Source organism: Echeneis naucrates, chromosome 21 (genome assembly GCF_900963305.1).
Source record: "Echeneis naucrates chromosome 21, fEcheNa1.1, whole genome shotgun sequence".
Taxonomy (NCBI): Eukaryota; Metazoa; Chordata; class Actinopteri; order Carangiformes; family Echeneidae; genus Echeneis; species Echeneis naucrates.
The window spans coordinates 19,291,141-19,306,409 of record NC_042531.1 but is presented as its reverse complement, the minus strand read 5'-3'; the positions used below and the strand labels follow the sequence as shown (position 1 = coordinate 19,306,409).

The window sequence follows — 15,269 nt, the reverse complement described above, 5'->3', positions numbered from 1 at the left end:
TCCCTTTTGGTCCCCATTCAACGTTAAAGTCCGTTCCGCGGTTGCCTACGTTGCGATTGAATGATTGGTCTAAAGGGTTTGGAACCTGCAACGCAAGCGAACAATTTCATTTTATTGATAACTTAATTCATACATTTTTTATTCAGAGACAGTATAATATCCACACGACGAAGAGAACACTTTCACAATCGGGTTTGGGGAAATTTGTCTTGACGCCGCCGGGCCGTATCACCTTGAAATGTGCCTACCCGGAATGGCAGAGCATCGGTCGCTGCTAACGCAAAGCTAACTCGCCGTTATCAAAAAACCTGCCGCGACTTAGCTATTGTGTCTGGCCGTCGTTTGTGGTGGGTTAGTTTTACGTTCATCCATGTTTTGTTTTTTGTTTAGGAGCCGTTTTGTCTTTTTAAGCTCAGTTTTAAAATGGGAGTAGTACTCCGGAATCTCCAAAAGGTGGTGCCTATTCGCCGTGCCAGGCTGCGCAAGGATGTGGACACACTGAGACACATCCTGGGGATCCAGAAATTCGATCTTGGCATCATTTGCGTCGACAACCGCAGAATTCAGCAAATTAACAACATCTACAGGAAGAAGAACGTGCCCACAGATGTCCTGTCTTTTCCTTTCTACGAGGTAAAAGTTGCTACATACAAACACATCAGGAAGCTCTTGAATTCAATGACTTCCAGTTGTTTTTAGTTTTCCACTGACTGAGGTGTGTTTTTGAAGGACCTTAGACCTGGTAAGATGCCATGTCCCGTCCTCAGGGATGAACTGAATCTCGGGGACATTTTCCTGGGGGTGGAGTTCGTGATGCAACAGTGTCAGGAGGAATCCCTAGATCTGCATGGTGCTCTCACTGTGAGTAGCTGCAGGCTGGATCACTTTCGTTTCATCTATGATAAACATTTTCCAGCTTTTAGAAAGTGCTTGGTTAGTTAGTTAATTTATATACACAGACACCAGTAACTTTCACCGTGGTGCTGGTGCTGATGAATTGATGCACTCTTTTCAGGTTGTCACTGCTCATGGTATCTGTCACCTGTTGGGCTACAGACACGAGACAGAGGAAGAATGGACTGAGGTTTGTATGGCGAATCTTACTGTGCAGAACACCATTCAAGGATTAGTTCACCCAGAATACAAAGTAACACTTTCTCTCTCTCTCTATTTCTGCAACCTCTACTACCACACAGACAATATAGCTTTTATATGAATTTTGGTACAATCAGTCATGTGCATGTATCTAATATTCACCATTCCATTCTAGTGCAGTTGAGCTGAATGGAGTCCTTTTTTTTTTTTTTTTTTTTTTTTTTTAGCACTGATACATTTCAACCCTCCAATCTATTACTTATCAATGTCTTTGATAAGTAATACTTTTGATTATCCATACAGCATAGTGCCCTGTTTTGTTTAGTTTTTTTCAAGAAACTGTTGATGTTGAAGTCTGTGGGTTATTCACAGTAGTGGTAACAGAAAGATGGAACTGGAAGAGGAAAAAAAAACAAAACAAAACGCAAAAATCTGTCAATTCCCCAAGTGCATTTTGATCAAGTTTCACAATACATTAGAGGGGCTTTGCTCTGATCCATCTTAATTGCCACAATGCATCATAACTTTTATGTTCAGATGCTGCAGAGGGAAAACTACATTCTGAGTGAGTACAACAGGCTCACAGGCCACCACCTTGAGCCACTGATGAAAGGATGCAATCAAGACAGGTGACAGTGACCGCCACCTACTGCCTGTACAGCTCAACAAGCTGTGGTGCTTTATATTTATGCACTGTTCTATAACAAAAGTGGACCATTTCATTCACAACCCTTATTTGCTGCCACTGTTTTCTTACAGACTTTGACCTGCAGCTGAATTTGTGTTATTAAAGACTTTTAAACACCAAGCTAAAAAGGCTGTGCACTTTCACTGTAATATTTTATTAAAATCTGCTTTAGGAAGAATCAGTTGTGTATGAAGGATAGAAAAAAAAAAAGCTTTTCATTCTTAGTTCACAAATACATTTTACCCTCTTAACACTGCTGCATTTGGGACAGGATTTTCAGGTAGGTGCCATGTTTCAGAAATGTAGATTTATAAAAACTCAAATGGCCCTAGTGCAACAGAGCACTTCAGTTCCAGGAAGTTAGCTATTAATGCCGGACATTTCTAACAGAACTATGCAGAGCTGGGTATCAAGACTAACGTGCTCTGCCCATTCAGATTTATTACTCATGCTTTAGCATACTGTAATGAACTTGTTTTAGTAGGGGGCTGAAGTGGCCTGAATACGTCCAGACAAACTACACATTAGTCATAACATACTAATATGCAATTTTGTTTTTTACATGGGTAACAGAAAACTGTACAATGTCTGGTTTTAAATCCAACCACAGGAACAGAGAAATACACTCATTTGATTCCTTAAATATTCAAGCACATCTGATAGAACTACATGGACAGGGTTGGCAGAGCTGCAAGGTCAACAATACTGTCCATAAATATGATGAAACAAGATTGCATTATAACTAGCTTTCCTCCTGGTCTAGTATTTATGAATTCTACTTACCATGGTATATGTTGACGGATTCATTCAGATCCATCAACCATTGACTGCAATAAATATAAAAATCTGTCGGCTTTTTATAGAGAAACATCTGACTTACTTATTGAGGTTTGACAAACATACTCAAAAATTAGCTGTGCAACTTTCAAAGTAAAGCTTGTATACACATTTATAAAAGTTTTCTTGGGAGGCACAAGGTCAAAACTGTTGGGATTTACTGAGAAGTAATCAGTAAAAACAGGGCAACTTTGTAAATAGAGACAGCCACACAAATAGCATCTTATAAGTGAAGCACAAAAAGAAACCAGGAAAAATGTTCACACTCCCAACAGAAAGCAGATTTGAATTGGCCAATCTTTGCCAGAATGTATGTATATATATATATATATATATATATATATATATATATATATATATATATATATATATATATATATATATATATATATATATATATATATATATATATATATATATTTTGCACCAAATGTACCCGCTAAATACAACAACCCTTTAACTCTAATAGTTTATAATCCAACATAGAATAAATCTTTATTTAGTTTATATGGGAAATAAAGGGTCTGCAAACATACAATTTATGAAGCACCAGTAGCACCTGGTGTTTGATAGTTGCTTTAAGTCAAAGTCTGAATGAATGGCCTTGAAAGAAATGTATTAGGAAACAAAGAAAACCTTTACAAAACAGTTGTTTGATAAAATCATACCAAAGAAAAACTCAAAGCCCCATAAACAAGGAGGCATAATTTGATCCACTGAACATTTTTAACTGCATTTCTGGTATTGAGTCTTGTCAGATTAGCACGTGTTGCATTTACAGGTGCTACCTGAGCCTGGCATTTAGTGATGTTTAGAGGAGAAGTGCCTGAAGACGACCAAAATAGGACGGCAATCAGTAGTACTCAAGGTTGTTCAGAGGAGAGCTCCATGTAGCAGAGAGTGTATGGATTGTTGTCTGAAGATTAGCACTCAGAGGGGTTGCAGGACATTCCTGCCTGCCTCTGAAGTGCTGCTGGATCCAGCTCTCTCCAACTCTGATAACTGTTCAAACACATCCCTGCAGACATACAAGATAACAACTGAAAAAAAGCATATTACTATACATACAGTTGTACAAAAAAGAAAAAAAAGAAAAAAAAAAAGTGTTTACTGTGATTAAAACATGCCACAAAACCTAACCCAGAACTACTATATATAACAACTTAATATTTGATTAATTTAAGATACCAGTTGTATCTCATGTACGCTCATTTAATTATTCCATTAACTCACTTGTGCATGTAGAAGAAGATGTATCCACTTCGGTCTCGGTCTCTCTGAACAGCTGCTTCCTGTGTGCGTGACACGTCCAGGTCGTTGTAGGTCAGCCATGACTGTTTCTTCATGTCATACACATCACTGATGTAGTGACCTAGAGTGAGGAAAAACAAAAGAACTTGTGGGAAAACTCCAGTGAAGACTGGGCGTTATGTGCCATTATATAGCTGAAGAGGGCATAGTGTAATTTTTACCTCAGACTGAACAAGGTGACCTGTGAATATCCAGAAAGGGATTTTTATTATATATATATATATATATATATATATATATATATATAAATAAATAAAATTCCCTTTCTGGATATTCACGTCACCTTGTTCAGTCTGAGGTAAAAATATAATATATGACATAACTCAGTATTACCCCATATGAAACATGACTGCATGACTGTTAGAAGCTACATTAACGCCTTTGATGTTTTGATCATAAGTGATCAGTTTGTAGCACAACAGTTCACACTGGGTTTTTCATACTCATACTTTTTATCTGACACGTTGAGTGATTTTGAATTAAGCAGGAAGTAACTGTAAACCAATCCTGTGCAATACAGTTGACAGAGGATTGGTTTATTTATATTAGAGCCGAGGCACATACACAAATAAGCACTCACCAGAGGAGGAGCTGCTCCCAATGTGACTGACAACACTGATGAGTCTAAAAGAGTTGGCCAAGTCTCCGCTCTGTAGATTAGAGGGTTTAGGTCACGCAAATGAAAGCAACTTAGAGTATCGAGTGCACACTGTGCATCAGTAGTATAGGAAGACACGTTTGGCTGAAATGTTGAGGGGTTCTTAGCTCCAGTTCGTTTGCAGGGATAGCCATTACTTTTCAAGTTATTGTGGAAATAGGGGAAAAGTAGATTAGTACTTCACTTATAACACAGTGGCTGCACATATACTTTTAATGAATGGGCAGGTATTGCATGGAGCAGGATGTTGAGTACCTCAGCATTCCTCTTTAAGTTTTCAGCCTCTGCCTCTGTGTACTCCATGTCCAACACATCCTCATTGCCAGAATCTTCATCTGAGCATATAAGCTCAGGGAGGGAATTGTTAAACTCTGTTGGGTGAGAAGTGGAAATTGATACAGGTCGAACAATCTCTCAGCATGATTAGTCTAATTCAACTGTCTATTTAAATGGTTTGAACACTTGATTGAGGCAAATGTTAACTTTTGTTGAATCTTTTGTTCATGGAAAATCTGCAACACTCAATCAGGGATGAGTCTCTCATTGGCTATCTCCAGCTCAATTTAGTCAATATTACTAAGTTTTTGCTTTTGAGTACTTCTCTTGGGTTAGTTAATACCTTGCAAGCTGAGCTCAGTAGCCCTCTTCAGATCATCATCCTCTCTCATCTCTTGGGCCTCCTGTAGGGGGTGAGGTGGGGGCAAAGGATAGCATCACTAAGATTTGCTCGGAAAAACCTTACCAGTGAATGTTTGCTCAGCTTATATCTTCTGGTATTTCACATGCACTTGTGCATGAAGTTAATGCTTCAATCATTTCTCACATTTTGAACACAACTGAGAGAACCTTTACATGAACACCAGCTCAGACTGGATGGTCATTTGGATTCCAGAAAAGGAAAATTTTGATGTGGGTACAAATTTCAGTGTCTTTATTTAGCCATTATCCCAGTTTCTACATTAAAATAGTAGCTCAGGTTATTTCACATGGGGCTATGATCTATTAATCTACGCAAGAACCGAGTGATGGGTTGCTGTGAACAGGATCAGCAGTTTAAGACACTTTCTGAAAAATAATAATGTTAAAAAAAAATCCAGAATTTGTTTAAATTTCAGCTCTTTCCTTCCATGAAAACAGCTCATTCCTACGCACATTATCTCACCTACAATGCCACTGCCAGAGTCAATTAGAAAGAAAAACTTCACTTTGTTTTAACTGAAAGATAAAGAGCTGAAATATTCTTAAGGTTTAACAGTTAAATCAAAGTTGTGTGTGTATATATATATATATATATATATATATATATATAAAATAAACAGGTTTTTTCTGCTGATCCTGTCCACAGCAGCTCATCAATCAGCTCCTGCAGTTGATTTAAATTTAGAGCAGCTAATACACTGATCATAGATCAGTGCCTCACAACTACATGTCAAATAAACCAAACCATCACTTTCAGTCTGCATATGAACAACACCATGGTATCATAGTGCTGGATTACGGAACAAAGTTTCAAAAACATTGTTCCATTGTCTAAATAAACCTTGCAGATGTCACATGGCAGTGATCTTACATGCTCCTGAAGGCTCTGGGCCAGAGCCTGCTGCAGCTCTTGTTCCTCCCTCTCCTGATCGAGACTATACTGCTGGACCCAGTCTAGCTCGCCTTGTTGCTGCACACCTTCTGGAGTCTGGTTCTCCTTGTTCTCATCCATGGTCAAGTCCAAGGAATCCAATAAATCTACAGAATATCACAATGTACTCAAAGTCAATTAACACCACACTAAAACCACAGTAAAGTTACGTTCAGAGACAGGCACTCAGTAATAGGGTTAGTTTGGGTGGAACATTCATATTTGACTGTGACAGTCTGATGTATGCAGAACAATGCATTGAAATCCATGCTACCCTCTCGTACACTATCCTTCTATCTATTAGAGAAAAATAACAGACATGGCTGCCTCTTCCAAATCTCCTGTTTAGTGTAACAACAAAATGTTGGACAACCTGCAGGCTTTTTGCTATCCGTTTCCAGCAGATCTGTGTGATAGGCCAGGTCATGTGCATCCGTGTCCCCAAACCCTGTGTCTGGGCTGCTAGTTGGCTCATCCTCCATAGGGGGTGGAGCAGAAAGGCCGGCCTCTTGACGACTCATCTCCAGCACTGCTGCTAGCATTTCTTCATCGTTAATACCACTGAAGTCTGCAGAATCTATTGTCACCCCCCTCTGAAAATCCACCAGAGAGCATTAGAACAGTAATAGAAAACAAGGGTCTGAATCGTGAATTCCACAGTCAGAGAACCTCACCTCTTCTGGTCGGTCATCATCATCAGGCAAACAACTGCTAAGGCGTCGCTTGCGGCTTGTGTTCACCCTTCTGTTAGGCTCTTCTTCACAGTCAGAGTCCACAAGGAACGTGGTGCAGTTGGTGTTTGCCATTTTCCCACCAATCCTTCTGGACACACAATGTATAGAGCCAAGTTATGGACTTTTCAAGCTAAAAGTAGACATTAGCTCTGGGACATCAAATTCATTTAGTATGTGACAGGTCAAATGTTTGATACTAAAAAGAGGCTGAGCAGAGTACCTATGACTGGATAGTTTGGAGTTAAGAGGTATACACTGCAACACTTGTTTAATTTTTCCTGTTTGACATCATCAAGTACTGTACAGCCAGCAGGAGTTACCTGAGCAGTGCTGTGGAAGAGTTGAGTGACTGTGATGTCTTGAGCGTTCTGGACCTTTGAAAAGCACAAAGACAACCTTCAGAAAGACTAATTATTTACTGCAAACTAATAAACCATAATTTCTAAGCCAACAGTTAAGGATGTAATTACCTAAAATGTCAAATGTTTTTAAGGTTTTATTGATACATTTTTTTCTATGTGTTTAGGCCTTACATGGAGGCTTGGGAACTCCATCCAAGACTAACAGGGGGTCTTGTAGATTCAGTGCAGTGGGATAGCAGGGTCAAGTAACGGGGAATCACCACCTGCTGGCCAAGCTTGCTGTTCAGAGACAGCTGAGCATTAAAGCTGTAGCGTTTGAGGTGGAGGATGAGAACTCTGAAGAAAGAGAGGATTCAGACAAAGAAATGTCAATAGCATTTTTGTTTCTCCCCTCGTTGTCAATAGATGTTTAAAGTAAATACCAGCTGTGATTTTAAATGAGGCCCAGCAACAGCTAAAATTGTGTTTTTGTTAACTCAGTGTTTAATTCCTTGTGTCACAATTTGCCATCATGCACGTACATTTCACTCAACTAATAGTCTGAGCCGATACCTGGGCAGTTTGCTGAATTTATGTGTAACAGTTGCTGCTTTCCCGTTGCACTTTTCACATGAATACTCAATTTCCTCCATCTGCAAAGGGAAAAGGTAACTTGGATTGATGCATGTTCAATTATAATGCAGTCAGGTAATGCCTGATTGTTTCACGTTATCCTGTTCCGAAGGATCAAAGGTTTAACTTGCAAATGTTAAAGACTCACCCTAAAAAACAGATCCAGAGAGTCCTGGATGGAGCGAAGTGGGAGGGTTTTTTTCCTGCGAGGTAGGTCAATGGACAAGTCATTGAATTGCTCTCGCTTCATCACCACCTCACCACAGCTGCAAAACAAAGGTAAAACATACCATGTATTTTTTCTACAAGAGTCCCATACAATAAAAAGATACTTTGTAAAATACTCATCAGGGAGGAGACAGGCCTCACCCTTTGCAGGTGATGGTGTGCTGCACCTCAAACTCCATATTGACAGCCACAGGACAGGTGTAGATGCGAGATGTGTCCACTTCTTCGCCAGGCTGACCAACTGTCGATGACATGGCCTCTTGGCCATTCTCACACACACCAGACGAAGAGGAGGCTAAAGCCTCATTTGTCCAGGTCTTGTTCATTTTCTCTACATCATCCTTCAACTGGTCCAAACACTGGCTTAAGAACTCATGTGCATCCTAATGAAATTGTGAACAATGAATTCATATTTCTTTGACTTTTATAACTGAACACACATTGGATAATTGTTTACAGATCATATACATTTGCACTGAAGCAGATTAAATAAATAAATTACAAAAAAAAAATATTGTTAATCTGGTGAAAAGATGTAGTATGAAATCTATCTTTTATGGCCACATTGTCTGAACTGTTCCCAGAAGGCATTCTCACATTCTGCATGTTTCCAGAGAAGCGCTCAGCTGTGGAAGAGATGGCGCTCTTCACTTTCCTCAAAAGGTCCTTTTTTGTCTCAGGACAGCCAACGTCCTTCTTGACCATAAGATGAGCAAACCGTCTGCAAGAACAGTAGATAACTCATGGTGATTGAAACTTATTGAAATTATCGAACTGCAGTGCAAGTTTTGAAAAAGGAGACAATTTGTATTGCTGCAGCTATTCACTGCAGATCGTGAAAAAGCTAAAATGTAGTACCTGAGTAATGCATTGATGGGCACCTTCTTCCATGGGATGCTCTGCCTCAGCATATCATTAGAGAAGGAGGGGAGGCTAAAGAGAGACTGCAGGATGGCGTTCATGTAGCAAGTGTTGCCCAGGTTGGAAAATCTGGAAAATACATGTTAAAGAATTGCATGTGAACTGGCAGGTTTTAAGAGGACTTTAAGACTCAGCTTTGGTTCTTAGAAATTTGTGAAAATGTTCGTGTCATTATTCTACTGTGTCATAATACATGCACTAAATTACAAACATAAAATAGAATTTGGAGACAGAATGTTCTGTTTTTTTTCCCCACAAGAACAGCACGTGCCATCTATTCTTTCCTCACATTTAATGGAACCCATCTGGTTTATTCTTACCCTTGCAGTGGAGGCTGAGGCTGGGCCAGAGTGGAGGGCCTCTGTTTATTCCAGCCACCATAGTCTATAGAAGGGCGTACCTTCTTGAAAGGAGTGGAGTGATTGGGCAGCATGAGGCTTCTCTTTACTGTGGTGGTCTGTGTCGTACTGGACGGTCTGAGGAAATTTTACAACATTAAAGGCATCAATGAGCAGTAAAAGCCTATAGATGGCATAGCAATTTACAGACAATTTTAATTTGTATTTTAAGTCTGATAACTTTTTAAGATGTGCATTTAAGATGAACAGTGAAGATGTTTACCTGTCCAGGAAAGAGTGGGTCTGGCTGTAGTCTTTAGTCACAGATCGACTGCCGTAGAATGACGATGGCTGCAGGGGAGTTGAACCCAATGGAGCTGTGCATAAGAGGAAAAGTGTGGTGACACATGAGTCGGGTTAAATCTCAAGAGAAGAAACAATGTACCTCGTCTACCAAAACTCAACACAGAAACACAACAGAAAACTACTATTTTAGGGCATATAAATGCACACAAAGTTAAGAGAAGGCTAGCTTTTTATTCACTGGATGGCATTGCTGCTGTACTTTGGACAAAGAAGTTTACCTGAGCTCCTGTTCTCCTCCGACTGCTTCAGCTTCTCTTTGCAGCTCAGTAGAAACTTCCTGGAGGGGTCTGAAGTGGCCTTGTTGTTGCTAAGAAGGTATAGAAATATTTAGAGGTTATCTGACTGGAATCAGAAAATTTCTAAATATTAAATTAAGTGCATTTATCAAATAAATAGCTAAATAAATCAAATAATTTTGTAACACTATTTACCCATTTAATTGTACATTGCCATTATAAGCAATATACAAAGTCAATTGTCTTACCAGATTAGTTGGGGGGGAAAAAAACAAAACCCACACACACACACACACGCATGCAAAAGCACAGCTTAGGGCTCTGAGAAAAATGCTGCATAAATCAGGTCAGCATCACTAAATCTCAATCTTGGTACATAGGTGTTTTGCTTTAACCTTGAGGAGTCGTTTTCTTTGGGATAGTCCTCAGTCAGGTCACTTTCAGAATTAAGGAGCCTCTTTCTCTTTTCACTCCTGAAAAACAAGAGAGAGCAACTTCAGTCCCAAGGCAAACGTATTTGTAGAGCAAATTATCATACAAAGATTTTGTTCAATGGATTTCAAAGAAATACAAGAAAGTTGGGCGTAAGTAGCATAAGAAACAAATTACGTTAAAAACAGACAAGACAGCTGCATTTGGATTCCTTTTTTTTAAAAAAAAGGAAAGAGTTTGGGTGAATTTGATTTGATCAATTTGGAACTGCAGTCTGTAGTGGGCATTATTGCGGCTGAAAGGTATTCTACATTGTTTAAACTCTGGACACCAGTAACTGACAATCTCTGCAGATCTTGGAGACCTGTCAGGCTTATTATGCACCAACTACTTTATTAACAGGTCTAATCTGGCCATTGTTAAAGTGGAGAAATGGTTGGTTGATTGAAGAAACTCTTGAATTTATGTTGTTGGTCAGACGGTGTAACAGGTATCTGGTGAAACAACAACTTTTAGGAGAATGAATCTTACGTGGGATGATTGCCAGCAGAAAAAAAAAAAAAAAAAAAAAAAAAAAAGATACAAAACTACCATTGTCTGTACAGAGAAAAACTATTACCAAAACTCATGTGTGTGCTATCATAAAAAAAAGAAGTTGGCCTTTTTTTTTTTTAAAAACAATATAAGTAGAGGATTGTAGTTTTATTTAAAAAAAAACAACAAAATTAAATCACTGAGCATTTTAATACATGTAATGAACAAAATAATTACCATTTGGCAACTAGGTAGATGAATAAAATGATTACTATCAATAAGAAGAGAGCTTATGTCATTGTTATCTATCAGCTACAGGATCTTACCTATTCTCAGAGAGTCCAGTGCGAGTTGGAGTGGAGGCAGCTCTGCTTGGACTGCCCAGAGGTTTCCGTGGTGTTGTGTCCTCTCGGCTTTCTGCGCTCTGTCGTCGTGGTGTTGTCTGGAAGATATTGGGAGTCTAGATATTTAACTTTAACATGCATTTTCCTCAGCACTTTCTTCACTGTCTTCCTATTGTGCTACTGCTTACCTGTTTCTCCCCCGACGGATTGGTCTCATTTTTCACAGAGCGGTTCCCAAGCACGCTGAAGTTGGCACTTCCGTGGGATGATTTTAAAACTGTAAAATAAATAAAAGTAAGAGACTAGGACTAAGAATGTGAACAAAATGATTATTTAAATAATTCATTTTTAAGTTTGGAATTCCACTCTGAAGGAGCACCACCGCAATATTTAGCTTTTTGCACAGCCTGCAGCTGCCATTAAGACCACAAATCATTTCACTACCAATATTTCTGTGGTTCATTGTGTTCTTTAAATAAAACTTAAACAGAAAATAATGACAGTATTGTATAGTAAAATACCTTTGAACTGTTACTAAATAACATTTAATATCAGAATGAGCGTTCTTATAGGTTTTCAGATGTTTCAGCGCAAGGTCAAAGTTGATTATTATTTGCCATCTAAAATTCTGTTGCTTTGACAAATTGGTTTTTAGATCAGCCAACGGACTGAAGTCATTGTTGCTTGAGATTGTCAGACCAACACATGTTCTTGGAGACTGTAAGACAATGAAAAGTAGCTATGTATAATCATGAGCAGAAGGCACAGAAAAACCTTGTAACATCACAAAAACAGAACAACAGTATGAAAATAAAGCAGAATGAAATGGACCCAAATGCTAAAGCTCTGTTAAATACACTGACTACTTGCATTTCAAATGAACAACACAGACAAGAATGCTCAACATCCAGTTATGAGACGATTCAACATGCAAAATGAAGAAAATGTTGCAGGTATCATGCAAGTTTGTGCTTAAAGTCCACAAGTTGTAGTTGCTATATCTGAATTTTGTTCATTAAAAAACAAATAAAATTAAAGAAAATGCAATTTTGTTGGCACTTGTATCAAATATTTCTTTATGTCTGTGAGCTGAGGTATCTCTTTAGTATCGCACCACTTCTTTTATTGTATGCTGTGAAATGCTGTAATGTCAAATATGACTGTATCCATGACAAATAAGAACAGAGTGCCTGTTTTTCCCCTATACTTCACCTTTTCCTGCAGTGAACCATGCATGAATCTGTGAATGTATTTACACTGGTCTAATTACCTGGCTTTGGCTGCCTCAGCTTCTCCAGGTATTCTTTTGTCTTCTGAACCAGAGTCAGAGGCATCTTATCCAAGGTGATGACACTGTTGTCCTTTAAGGTCAGTATGATTCGATTCAGGTTCTGATTAATGCTCTTCACATTCTGGCTTAGCTGAGGACAAGAAGAACAACTTAAACTTTGAATTATAATTTTATTTTTACACTTATAGCATCATGTGTCAAAAATGCTGGGTCAGCTCAGCCAAAACGATTTATCTTTTTCTTTATTTAAAATTTGCACCATTGTTTGTGTTAACTCCTAAATCTCTGTGGGCTTGAAGGGTGATAGTTTTCAGAAAGCTTCCAGAAACAAGTCAAACCATTCCTGGAGTTGTAGAATCCTTTTGAAAATTGATTATCCATTTGATTTAATCCTTATCCACAACCCCTTGCTTGTGAGCAATTGTGTGTTGGGCCATTCATTTTGGGGCACCAACCACTAGCCAACTCATGACAAGCCTGCCTACAGCTCATTCAGCTGGTTTGAATTTCTACTGTGGTTTGATGACTGATCCATTCAAACTGCTCAGTCACCATCTTTCAAATAAAACATACCAGAATGAAGCAAACAGGTTATTTCATGTTGAGGACATATATCATTTTAGTTGTAACGTGAGGAAGCCCACAGCAGGACTAGTGTTTAAGGTTTCAACAGCAGAAGGTGGGCAGGTGCTATGATATGCTTTTTTTCATGTGACATCACCACTCGTATTTTATTTATCAAAGTAGAATGACATCTTACAAATAACACTAACGAGGTAGCATGCGCTTACCAGAAATCAGTCCAGAAATCAAAGCACCTTAATAAAGTTTAGAATAAAATAGAAGTTGCACACGTACTTCTGTACTTTGACCCACCACAATATCTTTCATATAAAAGATATATTAAACCAGTGTCAGGCTACGAATTAGGTACAGGAAATAAGAACAGGTTTTCTTTGAGCTGCTATTGGTTTCCCCATTGGCAGAGATTCTGCTACCACACATAAAAAATCCACAAGATCCTTCTTATCATGCAGTGTAATTTAAGTTACATTTCTGCTCGTTTTCACAAAATGTAGCACTTCAAATATTTGCTTTGTTTGTGCAAATTAAAGCGCAAATTAGTGACAAAAAAATTCTCACATCTGCCATACTTCACTTGTGTTTTTTAATCATACTTCCTTAAAGATTTCATTATTTGCCTAGGATCTGCTTTCGTTGTGGCTTCAAATATGTAGGTAGTGAGGGTGAAGCATCAATGACTTACCATATTTCTTCAGATGAGACAAAATCTTCTTAAACAACTCAAAGAAAACTACAAATTCCTTGCTACAAAATCATAAGCTATCATCTTTCATCCGCAGCTAAATAAGTACATATAAAGCAAAAAGATAAAAATACCTGGAACGTTCTTGAAGCTCCACCACAGTTGAACCTCAGACAGAGATTGACTTTGTTGTCCTTTTCCAGGAACTCAAAAGTTCCTTCTTTCCATCTGGTGGTGCCCATGTCTATGCTGCTAAAGCGGATCTTAACAGCACCACCGCTGGAGAGTTTGGGCACTATGGTTGCCATGGCTTACTATCCAGTTGGTGCACTTTGGGTGTGTGATCCAGCAAATCCTGAACAAATATACATAATTATATATAACTTATTAGCTTTGAAAACTGAATTCAGTTACTAAACGCTCAAGCAAGAATTATAATTACTGCTATTGCTCCTCAGACAGGTGACATTAAAGCGGACCAATGAGCGCAATGAACAAACTCGCCGATTTGTAAGCAGCCATTAGCACTATTTTTCAGCTTATTGACACGCAATGCACTTGCTGTCGCTAAGCTATATAACAGACAAGTAACGGGACTGTGGCTCCCCACTCTAAATGTTACTCAGGTAAAGCCGTGAATCATAAAAAGATAACCAATGCTGGCCAAAGCTTCACAACTGAGCGCTTGTTTCACGCCACAACAAATTCAGCGTCAATCGAATGCGTCGTGGACAAACAGCTTCTCTTACATTCTCTCATAGTCAGCTCCCGGCACACTGTTGCCACACTTTGGCAGATGTTTGTGATGGAATCTACGGCGCTAATATTAAAAGGCTAGCGGTTCACCACCAGCCAGCGTAGCTTGTTTGCATTAGCCATCAAACGAGCCCAGTGGCCAATTTCTATCGCCGCAGCATAGAAGAGGAAGGTGCCGTAACATTACGACCCGCGTACATCTAACGATAACGTTATTCTGACAAGACTATCTGACACCGATATGTGAAATAGCAACCAAGTTACGAAAAGCTATCCAGGGTGACACACCAGACAAACTGACTGTCTGTGATGCAGGTAATGTCGTCCACTCCTGCGCGGCGCTGAATGGATGGAGGAGGCCGACATTAGCGGGTCGCTTAGCAGGCTAACGGGAGCTAGCTAGCTGGCTAATTTGCCTGATTGTAAATTGGTGCTGAAACAGTACCACTGTTTGATTTCTTCATCGCGCGTCTTTACCTGTCGGTGATATGCACTCGTCTTGAAACTTTTAGTTCGCAGAAACGTTTTCGTTGGTCCTCCAAGGGCAGAAAGTTTGTTTTGCCGGCATTCACCTGCTCCCCTGTATGTGTGTTGTTGACACCGGACCAGCACACGACGCCTCTCAGCGC

The 15,269-nt window shown here is 39.2% G+C and overlaps 2 protein-coding genes across 3 annotated transcripts; one reads left to right on the top strand and one right to left on the bottom strand.

The window, feature by feature from the left end:
- Positions 1-32: 32 nt before the first annotated feature.
- On the top strand, positions 33-1,905 carry ybey (ybeY metalloendoribonuclease). 2 transcript variants are annotated; one of them, XM_029530666.1, is made up of 5 exons: positions 33-633; positions 730-861; positions 1,016-1,084; positions 1,633-1,724; positions 1,855-1,905. In XM_029530666.1, the coding sequence occupies exons 1-5, from the start codon at positions 424-426 to the stop codon at positions 1,859-1,861; spliced, it is 510 nt and encodes a 169-aa protein (XP_029386526.1). In that variant the 5' UTR covers positions 33-423; the 3' UTR covers positions 1,862-1,905. The 2 variants fall into 2 exon arrangements, with proteins under 2 accessions (XP_029386526.1, XP_029386525.1); XM_029530665.1 differs by lacking the exons at positions 1,633-1,724; positions 1,855-1,905 and having other exon boundaries at positions 1,016-1,263.
- Positions 1,906-3,029: 1,124 nt separating this feature from the next.
- usp37 (ubiquitin specific peptidase 37) lies at positions 3,030-15,263 on the bottom strand. Its single transcript, XM_029530585.1, has 24 exons — positions 15,118-15,263; positions 14,019-14,239; positions 12,597-12,747; positions 11,515-11,603; positions 11,309-11,424; positions 10,412-10,489; positions 9,999-10,087; positions 9,698-9,791; positions 9,397-9,552; positions 9,014-9,145; positions 8,753-8,876; positions 8,297-8,538; positions 8,076-8,193; positions 7,868-7,947; positions 7,487-7,651; positions 7,274-7,327; positions 6,894-7,041; positions 6,593-6,812; positions 6,160-6,326; positions 5,209-5,269; positions 4,845-4,960; positions 4,512-4,581; positions 3,854-3,992; positions 3,030-3,638 (listed from the first exon to the last, which is right to left on the bottom strand). Exons 2-24 carry the CDS (start codon positions 14,190-14,192, stop codon positions 3,551-3,553), a joined length of 2,871 nt encoding a protein of 956 aa, XP_029386445.1. The 5' UTR covers positions 14,193-14,239; positions 15,118-15,263; the 3' UTR covers positions 3,030-3,550.
- Positions 15,264-15,269: the final 6 nt, after the last annotated feature.

Bases quoted from the DNA above. Each gene is read 5' to 3' on its own strand.
- ybey (XM_029530665.1), top strand. From the start codon at position 424: ATGGGAGTAGTACTCCGGAATCTCCAAAAGGTGGTGCCTATTCGCCGT. The intron at 634-729 runs GTAAAAGTTGCT...GTGTTTTTGAAG, and splicing joins TGTCTTTTCCTTTCTACGAG to GACCTTAGACCTGGTAAGAT. The intron at 862-1,015 runs GTGAGTAGCTGC...CACTCTTTTCAG, and splicing joins ATCTGCATGGTGCTCTCACT to GTTGTCACTGCTCATGGTAT.
- usp37 (XM_029530585.1), bottom strand. From the start codon at position 14,192: ATGGCAACCATAGTGCCCAAACTCTCCAGCGGTGGTGCTGTTAAGATC. The intron at 9,146-9,396 runs GTAAGAATAAAC...TGTATTTTCCAG, and splicing joins CCTCAGCCTCCACTGCAAGG to ATTTTCCAACCTGGGCAACA. The intron at 4,582-4,844 runs GTACTCAACATC...TCTAATCTACAG, and splicing joins ACTTAAAGAGGAATGCTGAG to AGCGGAGACTTGGCCAACTC.